This window comes from Xiphophorus maculatus, chromosome 11 (assembly GCF_002775205.1).
Source record: "Xiphophorus maculatus strain JP 163 A chromosome 11, X_maculatus-5.0-male, whole genome shotgun sequence".
NCBI lineage: Eukaryota > Metazoa > Chordata > Actinopteri > Cyprinodontiformes > Poeciliidae > Xiphophorus > Xiphophorus maculatus.
In genome coordinates this window covers 29,660,669-29,684,157 of record NC_036453.1, presented here as the reverse complement: position 1 = coordinate 29,684,157, position 23,489 = coordinate 29,660,669, and the positions used below count along the sequence as shown (strand labels likewise).

Sequence of the window (23,489 nt, the reverse complement as noted above, 5' to 3'; positions counted from 1 at the left end):
ACATGATTCAAAGATACATATTTCACTTACCTCATGTGGCTGTGGCATAGACACGCCTTTCTGCACCAGAAGCTTGATAATTTCATAGTTATTGGTGTGTGCAGCAAGAATGATGGGAGTGATGTCAGGGGTGAAGTCAGAAAACTGCTTGTCCAATAAGATAGGGGGAACCTTTCAGGAGAGAGGAGGAAAAAAATCCCTCAGTCTCACACACATGTCAACAGAAACTTTTCAAGCAGCACACAAGGCCATCGACTGTGAAGCCAGTTAATCTGATCTGAGTTGTTTTGTTACCTCCTGGATAGGTCATCAGTGCACTCTTTGAGTATTTTTAGTGGGATGGCAACTTGCAGGAAGGTTCACCACTTTTCCATGTTTCCTCCATTTGTGGATAATGGCTTTGTTACTCTTTCTAGGCTGGCAGATGTGTATGACTTTATATTTTGTTGAATTTCTTTACCTTGGATTTTGAAATCCTTTAGGTACTTCTTTTTGTCTGTCAAGTTCTTTCAACAACAGGTTTAAACATTTAATAAATGTTTGTACTATGCTTTTTAGCATAGCACCATTTGACAAGACATTTTTTCCTCAATGGAATAATCATTTGACAAGACAATTTTCATTTAGTTAGGCTGCCTTTGAAGATAAATTGTGTGTGGTTTTCTGAATAATTTCAATGTAACACAAAACCCAAAATAAAACTTCTTATGGGAGAAAATAATTTCTCAGGGCGTCTTTGGTCAACAAGATGAGAAAAATGTCCTCTATATTAAAATGGTGAATTAAGTGTGAGACTGCACACTTAATTGGAGTGCCGTCTCCAATTAAGTAGGAATTTCTGTATCTTTCATATTTCAGAGGAAAATATGCTTAGAGAAAATCTCCTCCAACCTATACCTATTGTCACGTACTGCAGCTAAGCCCTTTTAGCTATGTTCATGTCATTCAGGGGAACAAGTGGGTAACAGTGAGTTGGCCCCTTTTGATACTTTTAATTGTAGGTCTATTATTTGATTCACTGATGGAAAAAAAGGAAGTTATTCAGAGAAATGTGAGATGGGTAAGGATTTTAACTTGAGGCAGACTCATGACAGATGGAAAAGAGGAGGTCAGAGTTCCAGTGAGGAAACATTACCAAGATGAATTTTAAAATAGGTTGGAAGATATCAGTTTTTCTCTGCTGCTTCGAAAAGCTATAGGGAAACTGAGAAAAATGGAGTTGATGTGTGACAACAACTGTAAAAATGACATTTTCCAGCTTCAAGGAAGCATAATTTGATTTAGAACCAGATTTAAGAACTTTATTTTCTTAAAAAATAAAGTTGTGGCAGGTGAATATTGTGCCTCACAACTTTTGTTGTTCTGCATGAGTTCAATAACTAGAAATCCAGCTGTGCTAGTATAAAATGGGGAAATGTTTTACCCCTTCTTGTTTGGTAAAAAGATTTCAGCTATTCAACAGATTGGGGGCTCCCTTGAAGTATTTTTGGACTTCAAAGCACCAGATTTTGACTGATCCAGACTGCACCAGTTTATTTTATTATAAAGACCCGCTGCTTTAATATATGCAGAAAATAGTCTGATGTTATCATGCAGGATGGTGGTAAATGTCACTGTTCAGTGGTTCTAACCTGCGAATATTATTCAGCATTAATAGCATTTTTGCAGATGCACAAATTCCCTATGAAGTGCACTAATGCGCCCACATTTCGTTAAGGGTGCTGACTTTTGAACTTTTTCAAGATTTAATTTGTCGGATAACTACAAAGTATTTTTCTTGCTTATGCTATAAATGTTGCAGCATCCATAAAAAAGTTTATTGCACACCAAATAAATTTCATCCCGTTTTTTCCTGCATTAATGTGCTGCACTCCAGGTACCTCTGCCAGACAAAGTTAGTAAGACATAAAGATATCTTTGTAATATATTTACTAATATTTATTGAATAAATAATATGAGGATTAATCAAACTTAGTCATTTTAATTGTTGGTTTTCTAGTTAACTATGGAACTAGGTCTGTTAAATACATAACACAACAACAGTCAAGCTTAGACTTTTTTCTGTTTTGCTTTATTGTCTTTGCTGAAAATTTACACAATCCCTAAAACTGCACATAATCCATTGATTGAGAAATAATATATATTTAACCTTCCTATTTAATTTCTTCAAGTCACAGAGAGCCATTGCAGTGCATCATAAGGCTACGGAGCAGCAGGTTGGAGAGCTGTGCTCCAATGTTTCTACGGACAAAAGACCTAATTAAAGAAGCATTTGGGCTCATTTCCTGTTTTTTCTGCCTCTGATGGATTTTTTTCACTCAGAAAACTTCTGAAGAGAAAAATCTCATTGGAGTTTTTGTTGTGAAGACTTTTGCAAACTGACTTCTGAGTGAGCATCTTAATACTTCTGAAATTTTTTTACCTAATTTAAAAATTGTGAATTTTGTTCATGGAAAGCAACTTTAATGTAGGCATTGACACACTGCTTAATAAAGTTTCTCATGGAAGAGAAACGTCCTGAAACTTCACAGGTGATTTAGCTGTGTCAAATACCTATGGAAGCACCTCACCAACAACCTTTGGTGAAGTAACAGCACATCATCAAAAAGCCTCATTAGTGGCTGTGTTTCCTGAGCAACCTGTAGGGGAAATTGGTGGTCACAGGAACAATCATCTCCTTCTGGAGGTGTGTTGTGGGAAGCCGTCTGACCTCTAGCACCACTGTGTGGTGTAATAGCTGAACACTGCTACAGCAACGTGAACTGCAGCAGGAGGTAAAATTTGCTTACAACAGAAGAAACAAGGACAAGGTAGACACCATCCAAGACCCCACCCACTCTGTACATGAAATTTCTGCTCTCATCTCCTCAGTAGGAGGTGTAATGAGTAAGCACATCCACCCAGAATGACAGTGTGTTTTCCCGTCATGGTTTTAATAAAGCTCTCTTTACTGTCACATAAGAGTCTAAAGAAGGACCAAATTGATGCTGCCACTCACTCAGCTCTCCCTGCTACATATGTATAAAAGATAAAATATATTTGTCTGTCACAATAAAATATAGAAGTTTGTATTTTATGTTCTTCAGTAAAACTCATACATGGCCAGAGAGGGAGAAAGGGGAGTAAAATGGGTACTTGATTCTTTTGCTCTTGATGTCCAATGTAAGCTTTTAAGTGTTTTTTTGCATGTATCCATTTTTTTCATTTATTGACTTAACTATATAGCATTCTCAATGTAGCATATCTTGAATTCTAGTTCTGCTGTAAATACAATTTAGAAATAAAAAGAAATCAACCATGCTGCAAAGTTAGCCATTTATTAGTCTGACTTATACGGTCAGATTTTACTTGAATCTTTTCCTATAATTTGTCTTTTTACTATGTTAAATTTCATTCTGCAATATACTTTCTCAAATTTTTACCTGCAGAAACCTTTTTTGCAAGGATATAATTGCCAACCCAGACAACTCTATGAAATCACTCCTGAATCCTTCTCTTGCTTGCCACCTCTTTCCAGGACAGGTTGGTTGCTTCCTTTATTTTTTGTGACATAGATATAAACTCAAAGAAGAATGTATTGAATGGCTGACTAATAAATCTTCTTCATACAGAGATTATACTGAGAGCCAGACAGGTAAAGTGAAAAGGTAAGACATGGAACACAGAACCTGAGCAACATCCAAAGAAAATATTTAAGACCATTTAAATAAAAAATAAAATGTTTAGAAGTCACTTTATCATGGAGACACTAATTACTGGTATGGTTTACCCCAATAGTCTTCACTTTGTCAGGTGGCACAGGGCCATTTTTGAGAGTCTTTGCATTTCGCAGAGGAGGATGATCTAATAAGCCACAGCATAGACTCTGTTTTCCACGTGGGAGGAGGACGGACTTCAAATCATGAACATCAAACAGCCCTGGCATGTGCCCAAGCACGGACCAGGAGGCGCGCAAACTGAAAGATGTGAAGTTATGATAATTGTGGAAAAAGCAGATGAAACCAGAACCCACTCCTCTGTGTTATGCATATCTGTTGGTCTCATTAAAATGAAGCAGCCACCATCAGCAAATTGATAAAACATGCAACAATAGCATCTGCAAGAGCTCAGTATCTGTGCCACTTTTAGTTTTCACTGAGCTCTATTTCGAGCCTCCCTGCTGGTTTTCACATGTCATCCCACAACATCACAAACATTTAGATAATGCTGAAAGAAAATGGGACACTGAGCAGTTCAGGTTTTGCATTGCAATGTGGAAAACAAAGCTGGAGGCTGTAAATCAGGAAAGCATGACTATGCTCACTTTACATTTTGCTCCTCCCTGACGTAATGGTGTTTAAATTAAACAAAGCTGTAAAAAAGAAGGGAAAAACAACCACAAGGTGCCTTGTGATTCTGAAACAATAAGTTCAAGTGTGCCACTAACAGATGCTCATCTCTACTCACATGATAATTATGGAACTCCTTAAAGGGTGAATATTAGCACATTTTAGACCCATAAAATTAGTAAATATTAAGAACATAAAAAATAAAAAAGGCAAAATATGTTTGCCCATTGGTTTGACAAGCATGGAAGTATTTTTAAAAGCAGTATATTACAAAAACCTTTGCTGTCATATAAATTAGATAGTGAATAAAATATATGGATTTCACCATTTTTTAATTTTTGTCATGGAAATTGATTTAACTATTGTGAGCTATAACTGTGAGAAAAAAAAACTGAAGAGGAAAGGTTGTAGAAAAGTGAAAAATCACCATAAAAATTCTTGAAATTCACAGTCATCAATGGAATATAAATGAAAGCAGGAATATTTGTGAGATGATTAAAAGCCAATCATCCAGACATCCCACAGAATTGAAAGATAAATATCCACATCTTCAGTGAAGCATAAAACAAATACTCCCATTAATAAGTCTCAGAGAAAATCCTGGCAACAAACACTATGCATTTTCCAAGACAGCTTTTTAATCTAATCAATGGGCCTCTCTTGGGGGGATTTGGTTGTGCCAGAGTGATCTATTTTCACAGCTCACTCATGTGACGCAAAGAAACGCTATCTTAGAAAGGAATTAAGTTATAGAGGTAATGTGTGAGCTGACTGATGTTAATGGCGAGGGGTTCAGACTCTCCACATCCGCTTCTGTAAAGAGAATGAATAATCATGCTTCTGTTTTTATTTTTTGCAAATATATTATAACTATTAATTTTTTATTCATTTTAAGTCCACCTTTATTCTATAAAAGAATTAGGTGGATTGTTGCATAAAGCTCAAGAGCAGCAGTGAAATCTCTCAGCAGCTGACTGATGAAATAAGTTTTCTCCTGTCTGATGTGGTGCATCAATAGTAAGAAGCAGAGCAAACAGGACATGAAGCTTGTAAATGTAACAGCAAAGGACTCATAGCACTCTTCTGATAAGAATTAAGCTCCTGTCTGCCAGCGCCAATTTACAACAAGCGGCACTACATTTTAGAAGGACAGTATTGTCAAAAAGTTCTTGATAAAAGAGGGAGAATAGCATATTTGCACAAATTGTACATCATATTTTCTTCAAGGAAATACCATCATATCTCAATGTGTAACACTTATTTCTACTGCAAAACAGAGTTTATGAAGAAGATGGATTTGTCAGCTTTAGTTGTTGCCGAGGTCGGTTATGTTGAATGACATAGAAAGCTGAAGTATTTCAAGGCTGACAAAGCAGTTTTCCCTTAATTGAACATAAAAAGTACTCCTTTATTTCAGCATGTTGGATTCTTTCTCAGAAGAAACACAGCATTTAGTTTTCGGAAGGTTTTGTGAAGCACAATCTAGAGTTGTATTTTATTTTTACACACACACACACACATATATATATATATATATATATATATATATATATATATATATATATATATATATATATATATATATATATATATATATATAATTAATTCTCTCCACGACGGAGCTCATAACTCAAATTACTCGTGTGTTAAATCAGTTTTCCCCTGTGAAATATATTAAAATGCTACTAATTCTTTCCGGAGCACCCACCAACTACAGGAACAGAAATATGTAAATAACAACTGCAGTTTATTTTGCTACATATTTTGGAATATAAAATCTGATTATAATCTATGTATATTGTATACAAGCAAAACATAATAGAATGTACCACAATAAATTGGTTTTATTAAGAATAATTTACAGTATTGACCTTCGATTTCAGACAACTTGACTATGCTGACATATTCAGTATATTCAAGGTGGGGAAAAAAGGGTGAACTGAATAACTGAATCTTATTTGTAGATTTTTGCCCTTTTTGTCAAGCTTTTTGTCATGCTTTCTAACCTTATAACAACGTCTTTACCAGTGTCGCAATGACAAGTAGCTGGTGTGACCTCAGGAGACTCGCAGTACCACCAGATGTTTCCCTTATGGCTAGTCTGAAGGAGTTGCATGAGGCCGTGGCAGGGAAGGGTGCTCTATGAGGAGGAAGCTCAGAAGCTTAAAAACCGCAGCAGTGTCTCAAAGATGGTTCTAAGTCTACCTAAGCATTTTGCACAGCTAAATGGTTGCCACGGGAGACTAAAGGATTTCTCAAACATGTGTGAAAGAATCCAAGCAACCCTCCAGGTATGTTTTTGATGAGGGAATAACATTACAACATAATGTAAAACCCAAAAAAGTCAGTTTTAAATAATACTGCCCCTTTGAAAACCTGTCTAAAGAGGTCTGCTCCATTTGTCCTTTCACTGTGTTTCTGAAATTAGTTTGGCATATGTCATTAAATATTGTATTTACCCTATTAGATTTATCAATTTAAAAAATAACAGAAAGAGGTTATAATATTATAGGAAATCAGTTTCTAAATCTACATTTGAAATGTCTGTTAACAATTTTTTATAGTTAAGATGTTTAAATGTATGGTGTAAATTACAATATAATTGTAGAACTTCTTATTAAACAAAGCTCGGAGAGCTTTTAATTTGATATTTCCAACCAAAAGTAATTCTGGGTTATGTTTTTCTAATTTTGATGGAAATTGGGATAACCTTTGATATATGAAAGATAGCAGACAGAAATAATGTAATGGCAACTGCTGAAGAGGCTGCCGGGTGATCAAGCAAGAACACAATTAATGTTGTTTACTTGAAAAAGATATGGTGGGGCTTTTCCCAGTAATGTCTATCATCTAATTATCAAATATTTTAAGCTACAAGCACTAATGGAGAGTCTAAACCCATAAGTAAAAGGCTGTGTTTTTGTTTTTGATCAGTTCTGCCGCTTGTTGAATCGAAATAAATGTACTGTGTGCTGCTAAAAGAGAGCCTTTGATTCAGACAATTGTGTTGAGTGTCTTCTGCAAAATCTCTACTCAGGCTATGGGGGGTTTGGAAAGGATGGAAACTATCCCATTTTCCACTTGTTCTCCTCTTTACCTGCATGCCTCCACTTGACTTCTTATGATTCAGCAGCAGCTCCACGGCTCCCACCACTTCCTTGCGGATAGCGTGAAGCAGGGCATCACCAACGTAGACACTGAAGCTCAGCAAAAGCTCAATGATTTCCAAATTCTCATTTTCAATGGCAATGAGCAGAGCCGTGCGGCCAAGGGGATCGATGCAGTTGATGTTGATCTTAAAGTAGATCTCTGCCTCCTGAATAGAAAAATATGGAGTCATGAGATGAAAAGTTTGTTAGTTTTAAATGGGCTGCTCTCAACCATTGGATTTTTTTCCCTTTTTTACCACTCAAGGAAAAAGACTGCCTTGAACTAACCAGAAAAGAACTGGAAATTGAATCATCTTTTTTTTCTTTTTTTGTAGGCAATAGGACAAGAAAAAGTCTTGTTCACTTATTCAAAGAGGAAGAAGGGACACTTAAAAAGTAGAGATAATCAGTGTAACTGTAAAAATGTCAATGTCTGCTACAGAGTGCAATCAGCAGTTATGAGCACATTTATTAAAGATTAAATTTGTCCATTTTTTAAACGTCTAGTTCAAGTCCAGTCCTTGAGAGTTTTGAGTTTTGCACCTTTTGATGCATCTTTGGTCCTACACACTTAAACCAGACAGCTGAATTCCCTGAACAGGATTCATTCAACTCTGCAGAGACATGCTAACGAGAAGTTAATTTGATCCAGGTGTGCTGGAGAAGGGATTTATCTAAAACTTGGAGGAGGGTAGCAATCGAGGACTGGACTTGGGCACCCCTGCACTAGACAATGTTACTTGGATCACTAATAATCAGGTTTACTACAGACTGTAGTACATTAAATCATACAAAATATGAAAGAAAACAGAAATGTAGTGTCTCTCTCCTGCAACAGGTCTAAAAGGTGCTAAAGTGGTTAACCAAATGGGAAAATAGCAGATTTTATGATGGTGGTAAATGATTCCATTTCAATGTTTTACAAATAACTCCAATTACAACTCATTGTATGGTGAACTCCATCAACCCATTTTCACCCTTTACACCACAGGTGTCAAACTCCAGTCCTCGAGGGCCGCTGTCCTACAGCTTTTAGATGTGCCACAGGTACAAAACACTGGAATGAAATGGCTTAATTACCTCCTCCTTGTGTAGATCAGTTCTCCCAGCCTTGCTAATGACCTAATTATTCTATTCAGGTGTGGTGCAGCAGAGGCACATCTAAAAGTTGGAGGACACCGGCCCTTGAGGACTGGAGTTCGACACCCCTGCTTTACACCATTTACACCCTTGTCCCCTAGTGGGGTCGGGAGGGCTGCTGGTGCCTATCTCCAGCTAACGTTCCGGGCGAGAGGCGGGGTCAACCTGGACAGGTCGCCAGTCTGTTCACATTTATGATGAACTGTTAATTCAAAATTAAATAAATAAATATCTAAATACTGTTATTAATAAATACTCCATCAAATAAATAAGTATCCCCAATAAAAATATGCATAAAAAATATTTTTTTAACGGAAAACTTACTTTGTCATTTGAATATATGAACACTAAATAAAAAAGTGCCTGGAATGAAAACACTTGAGAAATAAAAGTCCCTGAAATACATAAAGCAACTTTACAAAAATGTCATAAACTAAAACACCATTATGAAATAAATAAGTATATAAATAATTTCTCAAATAAATAAATCTTCAAATAAATAGATAAATAAAACTTTGACAAAATAAGTTAAACATTTTTATTTTATATTTATTTTTGTTTTACTGGTTGCATTTATGTATTTGCTATTAATAAACATTGCTATTAAATAAATTAAATCCATTTAATTTTAAGGCTCCAACTGTTCACAACTACTACATGTAGATATCCTTTTTTTCCCACTTATAAGTGAATGTACTAATAATCACTTCTACAAACCTCCAGGGCTTGTTTGACACTGGCGTAGTCTCCCTTCTCCACAGCTCCGAGGTAGGCTTTTTCTAAAGGCGACAGCTCCGACTCAGCCCGCACAATTCGTAACGGGATGCGGTCCCGGTATGAAGAGCTGTCAGTCCTCCGGTAATACAGCTGTGACATCTCCCAAGGATTCAGCTTACTGGCACCCTACTAACACTGCTACAGCTGCTGCCAGGCTGAGGGACTTCACACTGCAAGAAACAGAGAAAAAAGTGTTAGGAAGAGAATGAAGCTGTTAGTGCTCACTTTCACTTGTATGGAAAGAAGGAGGAAGAAAAGGTGAATACATCAAAGGTTATGCTGATTGATTGAGCTGGAGCAGAATTTACAAACGGATCATTAAAAAGTAATGCTATTAATGGATCATATGGACAAAATAATATATCTGATAAAATGAATTTCCTCATAACATATTTCTGTATTGAATGATTTAGATTTTTTTAACCATACTTAGAAATTTTATAATACGTTTAAAATACCAATCCAGTTTGTAAGCATCAGTTTCAAAACAAATTAAAAGAACACAAGAACACACTATTAATAACTAAAATTGTCATAAACTGAACACAAGATCATCTTAAGCATTGTGGGTCATAATGGATTACAAGTAAATTAATTTATGTTGTGTCGCTGGCAATTTAAGAATCTCAACTCAAAAAATTGTTTCTTTTTTCTGAAGTCCTGTATCTAAGCAACCCATTTAAAAACAGTAACATGAGTCAGACAAGGTGTATAAAAAGAATTAAAAAAGGATGAATGTTAGTCAAGATGTATTAGTTTCATACTACTTTTAGATAAGTACAAGTTCACCAGTGCCTAATAAGCCACTCTTTCTTATTTCCTCATGGTCTCAGGACGACTCATTATCATACATTAATGAGCAGCAAATTAGTCCATGAAAGGAGAAAGAATAACAGCTTATAATTAGCACAGCATATGTGTAAATATATGCACATTTTGACTAAAGCTTTAGGTCCTAAGAATTGTGCTTTAACTGGAGCAGTTGAATCCCTGATATGTGATTATTGGGTTTTTAGCAGAAAGTAATTTGATAAAAAAAAAAAGATACCCATGGGCTTTTTTTCAGTGTCTATTTTCCTAGGCTCTGAGTCGTAATCTCAAAATGTACCAAGTTACCTATGAGCTAAACATCAGCAAGAAAACATTTCATTATATTTACAAAATTAACAGTGGTATTTTACTAAAACTGATGAGGTGAACATTTGGTTTATTAATTCAGTTTTAAAGCTGGGACGACTTTTCTCTAAAAAAAACAAGGGAAAACTGTCAGTGACAAGTATTGACCTTGAAACTTAATGATATCCATGGCAAAAGAAAGGTGAGGATAATACAAGATCCCTGCAGGGCTCTAGCTAGATTCTCAGCTGACAGAAGATGTCACCTAATTAGCATTTGTTTGTTGGCTAGCTAAGCTGACACACATGCACATGAAATGCATTTTTGTAAATAAATAACTGAATAGAAGTTTGGAATAAAAATGTAGATAGTATACATTGGAGTGATGAAGTGATGAGCAGATTAATTTATCTGTGTCCAGGGGCGGCCTGCTACATGGGACAACCAGGGATTCCCCCGGTGGGAGGGAGAACTGAAGGTCTTGGGCCTTAAACAGCTGCTTAGTTTGCTTTGCCTTTTGCCGACTTTGTTGTCTTGTTGTTATTCCAGACGTATTCACTATTGCTTTAGGTATATTTAAAATAAATCTTTACTGCCATAATAGAAAGAGGAGAGAGAAAGGAGACATTAGATCAAAGGCCTTCAGTAGGGACAGTGTTGCAGGGTTAAGGGGAGATTATAGGTTCCTAAGAAACTAGATCTGTTCCAGGAAGAAACCAGGCATCAGAAAACCTTTTTTTTTTTCTTTACAGAATTCCAGAATTACTCCCATTCATACTCCAAAATTGTGTGTGTCTGTATTATAGATAGCACAGGGAGAGTGTAATTTGTGACTATTTATATTATTCATGTTCAAGCCATTTAATTAAATTATACCCTTTGGTATATTTCATATTGTCAATTCCATTCCAATTCATGTGCTAAGTAGTAATTTGCTTATGGTGTCTTACTGAACATTTTATGTTCAGTGTTGCTCTTTCTCACTTAGCGGTCTACTGACTTACCCTGTGATGTTTCAGGGTAATTGTGACAATTCAACCAGTTCTGAGATGATGGTTACACCCCCAGCTTAGAGGGATTATAGTAAAAAGAAAAAAAGTTTAGTGTCTCAACCAATGTCACGAGCGAACTCAAGTTTATGTTATTAAATTCCATTTTTGAGCTTGAGACGATTTCTGATTATCAAGAAACATAAACGGATGAAAAATAACTATGTTTATGTCATGGGTGTCCAGCTAAAGTCCTCAAGGGCTGGTGTCCTACAAGTTTTAGATGAGTCATAAGGTGTCTACTTAAAAATTAGAGATTTAGGTTGCAAAAATAATCAGCTGATGATTGATCTATTTCATTCACTGAACTTATCTTGAAAGTTCCTCTACTTGTTTCACAGAAATAAGCACAAAAAACAGTCACTTTAAATAACAAAATACACTTAACTATAGAAACACTAGACATCTATGGACAATGTTTTTTAAGTTCTGCTGGTTTCCATGTTTATGAAGTTCAGTAAAATTTTAAAAAATAGGTTTTTCTTAATATACATTATGTAATAAACCGACACTGAGACTGTTTTTTTTAGCTAGTTTCCTCAGCCCTCTAAACCTTACACCATATAATGGACAATTTATTACAGTTTGAAATGCAGATTGTCCATGCATTGGCAGATCGCAAAATTCACACACATACTCGCTCAAGCTCTTACAGTTGTAAGTGTATGGCTGTATTCAGTGGCATTATAACATGATGTAAAAGTTACAGCACTCAGGCAGCAAAAGCTGAGAGGATTTACAATATATTAAATGGCCCACTTTGAAACTTGCAGTGATATTAAAACTATTATTAAATTGTAATTTTCCAACAACAGGTGTGTATGTGACTGGTGTGACAAGAATCACACCAGTCACACAACACACACGCACACACACGCACACACACACATATATATATATATATTAACGTGGCATCTATTTTTAACTGGATGCCACGTTTATTTATTTTTTGTTGTTGATGTTGCTTTTCTGTCCTGTTCAGGTCAATTGAAAGCTGAAAGCTGCCATTAGCTATTATGAATTTACAAACTGAACAACAAACCTTTGGGCTGTTGAACATCGTCCACGAAGATCAAGGTTGCTTCCTTTGGAGAGCAGCATAAAAAAATGTCTATCTCAACTTCTCAAATTCAGAGCAGATGTGCGACGGATTTATGAGAAGCGCCTCCTTGATGATATGTTAGTGCCCTCAGAAGCCAGTTTGTCTTTATTCTGTTAATCTGCTTCAGTCTGCACCCTCCACTGTTGTTTTTTTGTCACTTCGCCGCACTTCTGAATACATCCTGATTCCGTGCGTTTTCATTTCCATTCGGTCTTAATGCGCGTCAAAACACCGCATCATCTCACCGCGCAAAACAACAAGAAGAAAAAAAATCCCGGTATAAAGAGAAAAAGAAAGAAAAAGAAAGAAAGAATTAAAAAAAAAACACGAGTTCACGAATTTCCAGGGTAGAACAGACCTAGTTCTGCAACACCTCCACTTTACCCCCTGGGGTTAATTTCCACCAATGTCCATGTCCGATTCGACTTAATCCACCTGTTGGGGGGTGACTGAGTGGAAAGCGGTGGTTCCAGAAATGAACGCAGAGTTTCCAGATGCCTAGCAGGCGGTCTGCAGAGCGAGCGCTGCTGCAGACGGGTCGTGCACACTTGGAGACGCATTGAACAGTGTGGCACTGCAAGAGAGAGAGGGAGAGAAAAAATCACCCAAAGGAGAAAGTCTGATCTGCCCTTTATTCGCATACACTGATATTTGACATATAATTCAAGCTTTATAATCAGCTGCGTGCTTGAAATTATTTGAAAACGACAGGATAGATTACTGACAAAACTAAACAAAACAAATTGTTCAGGAAGTATACCTGTAGCTCGCTCACATTTGGAAAGCACGAAATTATACAGATGTATGTCAATGAATTGGATTATACTCAAAAAGTACATCTATTTCAGTAATACAATTTAAAAAATAAACGGATGTCATGTAGAATTATCTCTCTTTATTCTTTTAATTTTCATGAAAACCCAAAATTATGTTTATCAGAAAATTAAACAAGATCAACAAAAACACACATGACAAACAGCTAATAAAAATATAGACAATAGAGTAGTAAAATAGTACCAGTTACCCAGTTACCCTGGCCCAAAATAGTTTGTTCTTCTGGCAGATTTTAAAATAAAATTATGATTATTCAAGAGACTGGCATTGCATAGAAGGGGAAAATAAAAAAAATCAACATTAAACAATGTTTTGATTAACATTTTATTAAAAATGGCATGTCAATCTTAAAGTACTAAGTGCTGTACATAATCACAATGCTTACCTATCCTTTCAGGAGTGTCATTGTCCCTACTTTTCAACCATTTTTTCCTCTAACTCAACTTTCCAGTAATATGACTGGAAAAAGTTTAAGAGTTGGCTTCTTTAGCAGCTTTTATAATGTAAAAAGTATAGTGGAGGGTGTCAAAGATGGTTGGTTGGAAAAATTACAAGTAAGTTGTGTTCCTGATTATTATTCAGGGCATAAAAGAACATGTCTTTATTAAAATTTTCTTTTTTATTTCTCTTATGTAATATTTTTTTTTTAACAAAACGGAGTTTTGTGTTTTTCCATCAGCTTTCAGATATTTCTGATATTATATGCAGAATTAACACTGTGCGTAATAAATCTATCAGTTTCATTTTTGAATTTAGAAAATATTTAAACTAGAATACCTTAGAATACAATAGAATAGAATAGAATAGAATAGAATATCTACCTTAAACCATGAGTGCTTGAATGTATTTTTTAGAGTCTCACTACATTTTTTCTTTCTTTGTAAAAAGAAAATAGACAAATCCAGGCCATGTCTTTGCTTCTTGCTCACAGTTACAGTAAGTGTTATGGATGAGAGTGGATGTCAGCTGTATTCACTCTCATGTCATAAGGAGGAGACTCTTCAGGGTCAGCTTCCATTCCTACTGATTTATTCATCAATAAACTACTTTACACATTCAAGTTGGAGTAAAGTTACATATGATGGACTGCTTATTGGCTTGTTCTCATACTTCAAACACCCAGTTAAAACACCGCTTTCTCGCTCTGCTTTCCAACACAAAGACCTGTTGATCTCATAAATTCTTCCTAATGGTGTTTGATGCTGTTGAATGTCTCCAGACATGTTTACAGAGTCTACTGGCCAGATCCATTCCTTCTCCCTGTGTATACTGAAGAGGGACTGCATGTTGGCAGTGTTCACTTCTACTCAAGGACAATCCCAATGAAATGTCACAGAGGACACATTTTTGGATACAGAAAGCCTTTGACTGTTTCTGTTTGTATGGAGATAACAGAGCATTGTGTGAACAGTCTGGACATAGCATGGATATATGGGATTATTCTTCTAGATTTCTTTTTTTCGTTCCCTTTACACCTCATCTGCTATCTTAAAGCCATATTTAATGTGGAGAAAGTGCGCACTGACCTCCATTAATATTTTTCACAGTTGTGGTTTCTGAATTTTCTGTGGTAGTGCTACAGATTTTTAACCCAAAGCGTTGTCTCCTTAATGGGTCAATATTTGTTCTTCTTAAATGGGTTTCCTATTTTGGAGACCAAAAATCCTCCAGTGTAATACTCATGCCAATAGGTTGTTAATGGCTTTAATTTCCTATAAACATTGCATTTGATCACTTATATTTCTGTGAACTAGTTTGTGCAAGCCAAAAGGAACGAAACCCAACATGCATACAAGAAAATACAAACTGGAGAGTTTTTATATATTTTATGCTGAGTATGAATTTTCAAATGGAGCCTTTATGTGGCATTTAGATATTGTTCCTCTCTAGGCATTTCTTCCTTCTTACAACTGGAGTTCAAAAGTTCATTGTAGATGCCAGTGTGTCATTCCGTGATCTACATGTTTATTACAAACTTGCGATGCACTTATATAAACTTTTAACCACTATGAAATTTACAGATTAATGGGGAATTATAAACAACATGACAGAGTGTTATGAAACAAAGCAAACACTTCAATGGCAGCAGACGAAATATCATTGTCTAGACTCTAGAATATGTCTCATCTTAAAATGATATTGATCTACAGAATTTGATGAGGCTAATATGATGCTGAACATGGTACAAAACAACTTAGCTTATATTTAAAGTGCTGAATGCATTTCAATAGTCTGGCTGCATCAGTCCTCTGGGTGTAGTTTCCCATACATGTCTTGCACAATGGACTGCTGAAAGTTTTTATTCTGCCACCTCAGTTTCATGGTTTGAAGAAACACTTGATCTGTGATGAAGCTATTTCAATTCAACATTATTTTATTAAAGGAAAATTAAATGATGCAACCAGAACTATCCAAGTCATTATAGATGGCAAAGACTGCGGGCGGAAACAATCTCTTCCTGCTGTCTTTATTTTCACTAATCTTTTGCTCCAAATAAAAAAAATTAAAAAATGAATAAAGTCCTCTGTGGTGCTCCTCTAATGTTGATCAGCTGACCTGCCACTTAATTTTTAAATTTCACAAACTGCGGCCTGTTTTTCAGATAGTCACCAGACAAATAGTAAATGAGGCTGCGCTGTCCTAAATGCAGCAGAGAAATAAAACAACATAATATTTATGTTGCCTGGTTTGTGCAAATGACAGTGAGTTTGCTGAAGTGGGATGATGAGCCTTTTCCTCAGATGAATCTATTAAAACCAGTTCAATTCATTGGCATTGTTCAGAGGTAAACTGAGCTGATCATCCTGGCTCAAGCCTGTGATCATTTCTATTCCTGATCACACATTTGTTATGTTGTTTTTTTAAGCTTGCTCTTCAGTTTTTCCAGTGCACCTCCTTGGTACCTCTAAGCTTGATTTTTGGTTGCTTTTGTGTATTTCTAAATAATTCCAAGTAATAATTCCCTTCTTAACGGCTATTTTTTGTTGAGCAGTTTCCTTCAGCTCACTGACAATCCACAGCTTCTTATTGGGAAAGCAAGCTACTGTTCTGGTGGGAATGGTGTTATCCACACTTAATTTTATAAAGTCAGTCAGACATAGTCATGGCAATAATGTCTTCTACATGGGGCTGGCAAAGTGCATCCCAGTCTACAGTTTCAAAACAATCCCACAGAGCTTTTTTTCTTGCTGTGACCATCTTCTGACAGTTCTTTTTATCATAGGTTTCCTGTCAACAGGGGGCTTTATGCACCGAGCAGAGAAACAAATGATTATGATCTGATTTGACCTGAGGAGGTCTTGCAGTCAAGCTGTATGGATCTATGACATTTGGATGAAACAAATATGACTTTTTTTTTCCAATTTAGTGAAATTAACAAACTAAAATATTGGAAGTGTAAAAAAGCAAGGCATCGTTAGAACTTTTACATATCGCCGTAAATGATGTTATGCCTGCAGCTTAGCAACAACTGAGTTGATGGCGTCGCATGCAGAGTTGGCACAGCTGATGGTGAAATGTATGCGGTTGATGAGATTACACTACTAAACTCAGTATATAACATGGACCAAAAGCTAAAGCTAACTGTTAAACATCTGGGTTGTAGAAATGTTGTTTCAGTGCATCATCTCCTAGATTAAACCATCTGTCCTTAGTTTTCACTATTCCTCTTGGTTTGAATAGGAAGCCTGGTAGAGAGAAACTAAGTCAAGAAAATAATTCTCCAGCTACGTGCTAGTGAAACACCTGATACTGCATCCTTGAGACTGTTTGTGTCCTTTTGAGATGTTAATCATTTATGATATGGTTAGACATCACAACTAACACTCAGAAATTTAAAAAGCAACAGCAAAAATCCTGCCTGCTATGCAACATCCAAAACAAGAAGGAAACCTCAAAGAATTATTGTTTCAACCAAAAAAGGGAGGGAGAAGAGTTTTGTAAATAATAAATCATACAGAACATAACAGAGCTGCTCCAACAAGCTGCCACCTTGTGCAGCGCAATTGCAGATGACCAATGATGAGATCTATCTCCCAGGAAAGCCTTGTTTTTAGTGTAATTTATTATTTTGTGTAATTTATTATGAAGATTCTCTGTATATTTGAAAAACAACTTAATAAATTATTGCTTTATCAGTTACTTCAATCGAACAAACTTAGAAATATAAGTGGCAAATGATTGACATGTGACATGAAGCACATAACATATTTGCAGTGTTTGCAACGCAAGTGATGAGCTTATGTTTTATAGAAGCCAGTAGTTAAAAGGGCTAATTAAAGGGGCGGTATTGTGTATTTTCTGTGTCATTTTATTTATGTTACCTTCAACTGTTATAGGAATGCTGTATATATCAAACATGACTTATTAAATATTTGACTTCGTAATTTGATGCTTGGTCTATTTAAGTGTTGATTTTCTGAAGAGTTTAGATTTTAATTGGCCGTATGGGGATTGAACCCATGACCTTGGCGTTATAAGCACCACATTATGACCATTTGAGCTAACCAACCATACATAATGTTGAGTTTTCATCGATGAATGAAAAACTTACATGATCTTGACAAAAGCAGTGAAATTCTAAAGTTTTTCAAAATCAATATGCATAATGGTTTGATTTAAAGCCTCCTGTTATTTTGAAATGTTGATTTTCTGAAAGACATTTTGTTTCAAATGGTCGGTGTGGGAATTGAACCCATGACCTTGGCGTTATAAACACTACACTCTGACCAGCTGAGCTAACCAGCCATACATAATGTTGAGTTTTCATTGATATAAGAAAAACTTACATGATCATACCAGAATGAAGATTTGAAAAAATGCTAATATTATGTTTTTCAAAATCAACATGCATAATGGTTTAATTTAAAGCCTTCTGCTATTTTTAAGAAGCTCCTACAGTTTTTGAGATCCCACCTTCAGTAGGATGATGCTTTTCATTATTCTATTTCCAACAATTCTTAGGAGCTTTGGACTGAGAAGTAGTTCATATGATGAGCTGAGCATCAGTTCCACCAGGTGATTCCTAATTGATCCTGGCGTTATCTGGTTGGGGAGTGATATGTGAGGAGAAAGCTCAACTGGAGACTGCAGCTCTGGCCGATCTTTGTGGAAACAAGCAGTGGTTTGTGGGAGCAAGGATTTAGATACCCCTGAATGGCTGCCATGGGAAATTAAAGGATTCCTCACATATGCATGACGGAATCAAACAAAACTCTATGCATATTTTTGATGAAGGAATAACATTTGTAAAAACGTCAATTTTACATAATACCAACCTTTTAATGATGTCAGAAATGACAGCTTATAAATGTTTATTTGTGCTGAAGGGACTGTTCTTTTGTCCGCAAGTTTACATAAGACCTCTAACATTGCAGAACATCTGTGGCTGACAGGTCAGAAAACAGAAAATACTAAGGCCTTTAAAAATAGCTCTGAAGCTAATTTCCCCACCATAAAAGGACATTTGAAAGGGGACTGATTGGCGCAGACATTTACAACATCTAACATGTTGTGTGGATACTGACAGAAAAAGCACTAAAGGATTCTGCTTTGCCTCACTTATACTGATTTATTCACTTTCTCAAAGGTGCCGCATGGCAGCACAGACATTTTGTTCTAATGAAGGTAATGTTTCTTGCCCTGGTTGATTAAATTCCTCCTTGAGGGAAAACGCAGTATGGCTTCAGTCGCAGAAGGATTTAGACACAGTAGATTTGGGTTTTTCTATTTATTTATGAGTTGTCTGTTTAATTGTTAGTTGGTTTTATTTTGCTGTTAATATGACAGAGGGGTTCAGCGTTGTATATACTGATCTCCATATGTTTGGTAGTGGTAAGATTGCATTGCTGCAGACTAGTTTGCTGCTGCTGTGTCACAGTATCAGTGTTTATGTTTTTAAGAAAAATAAATATTTTTAAGCTTCTTCATTATAAACAACAGGGATGACGTTTACTTGAGATTCAACAAATGGTGCCGTTCACATTAAAACTTGACAAGGCACCAAAGAATGTGTTACGGGTGGGTTTCTGCAGCTACACAGCAAACAAGCACCCTGTCCTCTGTGAAACCTAACATGCCCGCAATTCTAAACCAGCATCCATCTGGCAGTGACGTCTTCTTTTGCAGCATTTCCCCAGTCCATCTGTGTCCCTCTCTGTCCCCCCCTACCATTTTTTCCCTTCTTTCTCCTATCTCTCCCGCACACGCGCATACAGCTGCAGGTTAAACCCGCTTTTGTCAAAAGCTTGACAAAGGAATTATCTCTCCAACCAAGTTATACAGTCTTTTCTCTTTCATCTCAGTAGAAATGATTTGCCAAACTCATCTTGTCCCAAGCATTTGAGACGATTTGACCACCTTTTCATGATGTTACTCCACACTATGTGTAGTTTTAAAAATTTTGTGTCAATGCCATGGTTATGTAACTCACAGATTTTCAAAATCCCTCCGTTCTCCTGGGCACAACCGTGGGAGTCGTGCTATATTTTGTATCTGAGCATCTGGGGGTTCCCTGTAGTTGTTGTGTGCTCGCATCGCAGTTCAAATTCCCATTACTCTTCCGCTCTTGTAGAGACTACAGGGTAATTAAAATTGATCTGTTATCTCTTTTTGTGGCTCCCCACTGCACACACTGAGTAAAGATTATATAGAAAAGGAAGAAAATTGACTGAGACGTGCACTGTAGGAGAGAAATATGCATTTGTGCAGCTTCACAATGGCAAGACACCCTGCCAATGGTAATTATCAACTCTGAATACAATTTCCAAGACACATTATTTTACATAAAAGAACAGAAAAGTTTAGTAATAAAATAAAAAGTACAAAATTGTACATCTATTGTAAGAATTGAAAGAAAGCTCTGAAGTTGTTAGAAGATTTTTTTTGTATTTTGTCACATTAAAAACACAATCTTCAAGGTACTTTATTTAGAATTTTCTGTGATTTTTTTAATATATATATATTTTTTTACAAATAAACATTTGAAAATTATGTTGTGCATTTGTATTTGATCATGTTTACTCTAACACTACATCCAGTTCAACAAACTGCCTTTAGATGTCACCTAATTAATAAAGAAACATATATCCGAGTTCTACAGCAATGGGGTCTGGTTTGTCTATGAATCACTATACATAATTGCTTAGGGCAATTATTAATGAAACTAGTAATTTAGATCAAAATGACTAAGTTTGAGCACCACCATCTAATTGTCAGAAAAATAGATAATTAAGTCTCATTTATTGTTTATGACTGATAAGAAAATTGATAAGCCTGATAAGACTTAGGTAAATGACAATAGGTGAAGGGATAAGTTCAGCATTGATGTTTCTCAAACAGATACTACACATGTATGGAATAAACACCTTCTTCCCCAAGAGTTTAACAAAAAATATGTAGCACTACAATTAACCCGTTTAATCCCACCAGCAACATTTGTTGCCAGACATTTTTTCTAACTTCTGGAAGCTCTAAAAGAATTGTTTTGACTTTTAGCAGCTAATTGAAGTTTTAAAATCAAATAATAGTGTGTCTACTCTAAGCAATATCAATTTCATGTGTCTAGTGTGAATGGTCACATGACCAGACCTCTTTACTTCCTGCCTGTAATGCTGGAGGTAAATGTGTGTCACAAACATGTACAAGAGGAAGTCAGTAAAATACTTTAATAAAAAATATATAAATAAAATATTTTGTACATATGTTTTTTCAAGTGTCTTCTACTGATATATAAAGAAAATTGTATCCATTCATTCATATTTTGATCATAAGAAGAGTGAATGTAAGTGTGGCAAAAATTGTTGCCGCTAGCATAATACATAGACAGCACTATGCTATGTGGCTATGTGTCCATAGCTTTGCTGTTTATTCTATATGTCTTGCTGTTCCCATACAGCTTAAACTATAAGTTGTTTTAGATTTTGTAGGCCTGAAGGAATCTCAAAATGATGTCTCCTACATAACTGTCATTCCCACAGTTGAACCCCTCCCCATTCCCCATCCCCCAAAAGCTGACCCTTTCCACAAAGTGTGGCCTATGAACTGAATGACCACTACAAGATGACGCCACGCCTGAACTAGTTCAGGACAAGGCAAAGGTCTTGTCCGTGGTCTGGTGGAACAGGGGCAATCTCCTCTCAGATGCAGATTTGTTCATACTAACATTTTCACCTGATTTTGCCTAATTGATGAAATAATCAAATTAGGTCAAAGGTCACTTGGCACATTGAGACAATGACATCTGCAGAATGTGGCTTGTTTCTAAAATATTTCTGAACACTCTAGTAACCATTCTTTGTTATAATAAGTTATGCATGTCATGATTTTTCTTATTTTCTTATACAGTATGTGTAAATAGGCCAGATTTGTGTAATTTAGACTATGCAATTTCCCACTGGCAACAATTGTTGCCGAGTATAAAACCTACATTTTCACCAACATAACCAACATAAAATGCAATAATTCATAAATATTATGTGTCACGGAGGTCCAAGGATTGAAATCCATGAACCTATTTTGCAGGAAGAAATTTGGGATTAAACAGGTTAAGTACTATAATCAGCAATCTCATTAAGCTACTAACACTGGAGTAAACTACTGTCAGAATCTGGGTCATGTGGAGGTGCTTGTGCTTTGTACTTGTGTGACTTTTTCCCTGAACAGTGGTCGCTGCTGGTGGCAGTGGTGGATCCTATGCAGCCGATACACCTGACTGTAATTATGTCAGTTATTATATAGTAATTATGTCAATTATGTCACCTAAAAAAAAAACTATATATATATATATATATATATATATATATATATATATATATATATATATATATATATATATTTTACAGACCAAAAGTTTGGACACACCTTCTAATTAAAATGGGTTTTCTTTATTTTCATGACTATTTATAAGGCAAGAAATCCCACTTATTAACCTGACAGGGCACACCTATGAAGTGAAAACCATTTCAGGTGACTACCTCTTGAAGCTCATCAAGAAAATGCAGAGTGTGTGCAAAGCAGTAATCACAGCAAAAGGTTGCTACTTTGAAGAAACTAGAATATAAGGGGTATTTTCAGTTGTTTTACACTTTTTTGTTTAGTGCATATTTCCACATGTGTTATTCATAGTTTTGATGCCTTCAGTGTGAATCTACGTACAATGTCAATAGTCATGAAAATAAAGGAAACTCATTGAATTAAAAGGTGTGTTAAACTTTTGGTCTGTACTGTATATATGTTTATATATATATATATATATACTGTATATGTGTGCCAAAACTAAATGAGTCGGGACTCAAACCTGTGACTTCTGCGTTGCATTGCTAGAAATGATGGATCTGCTGTACATGTTTTCCTGTGCACCAGTCTTCCCAGTCTGAACCTGCAGTGCATATCCAAGTTTAAACACTAAGTATTAATGTAGTAGTACAAACTACTACATTAATACACTACCCATCACCCAATATAAATTGCCATGGAGACTGAAAGCAGGTCAATGAAGAAACAAGTAAATGTTAAACTGAATTTATATGGCTATTTTCAAGTCATGCTGACCACTCAAAGTTCTTTACCCTGGAGACACATCCATTCAATCAAACTCACTAAACACACATATACAGTACATACACACAAGTTGGGGTTAAATGCTTTGTCCAGAGTCATATTGACAAGAGTTTGCTGGAACTTAGTCCAACACTTTGACTGCAAGATGACTACTCTCATCACTGAGCCACAGTCTTAGCATGAAGGCTTTGGCAGGTCTTCCCAATGTCAAAAGCTTTTACAGGTTCTGCTGCGTTCTTCAAAAAGCCCCTGTCTGTGTAGCATTAAAACACTGTACTTTCTTTAGAATTAGCAGCGCCAAGGCTGTATAAACAGCTCTAGCTAACAAATCAAAGATAGCAGCCGCTGAAATGGTCCACTCAGCACAGTTATCATCTTCCAGACCTTGAGAAGAATAAGCAGATTGTCTTAGAGTACACATGTCCTGACTGAGCAC

The 23,489-nt window shown here is 36.0% G+C and overlaps 1 protein-coding gene and 1 non-coding gene across 2 annotated transcripts in view; both read right to left on the bottom strand.

Annotated features, from left to right (window-relative positions):
- trpc4 (transient receptor potential cation channel subfamily C member 4) overlaps nucleotides 1-23,489 on the bottom strand; it is a 70,620-nt gene that overhangs the window by 14,820 nt on the left and 32,311 nt on the right. The window contains 4 exon segments of the mRNA XM_005808435.3: nucleotides 31-171; nucleotides 7,426-7,644; nucleotides 9,335-9,564; nucleotides 12,602-13,235. Coding sequence (XP_005808492.2) covers nucleotides 31-171; nucleotides 7,426-7,644; nucleotides 9,335-9,493 — 519 coding nt within the window. The 5' untranslated portion in view covers nucleotides 9,494-9,564; nucleotides 12,602-13,235.
- Nucleotides 18,168-18,241, bottom strand: trnai-uau. Its single transcript has one exon. It is a non-coding gene; the product is annotated as a tRNA-Ile (tRNA).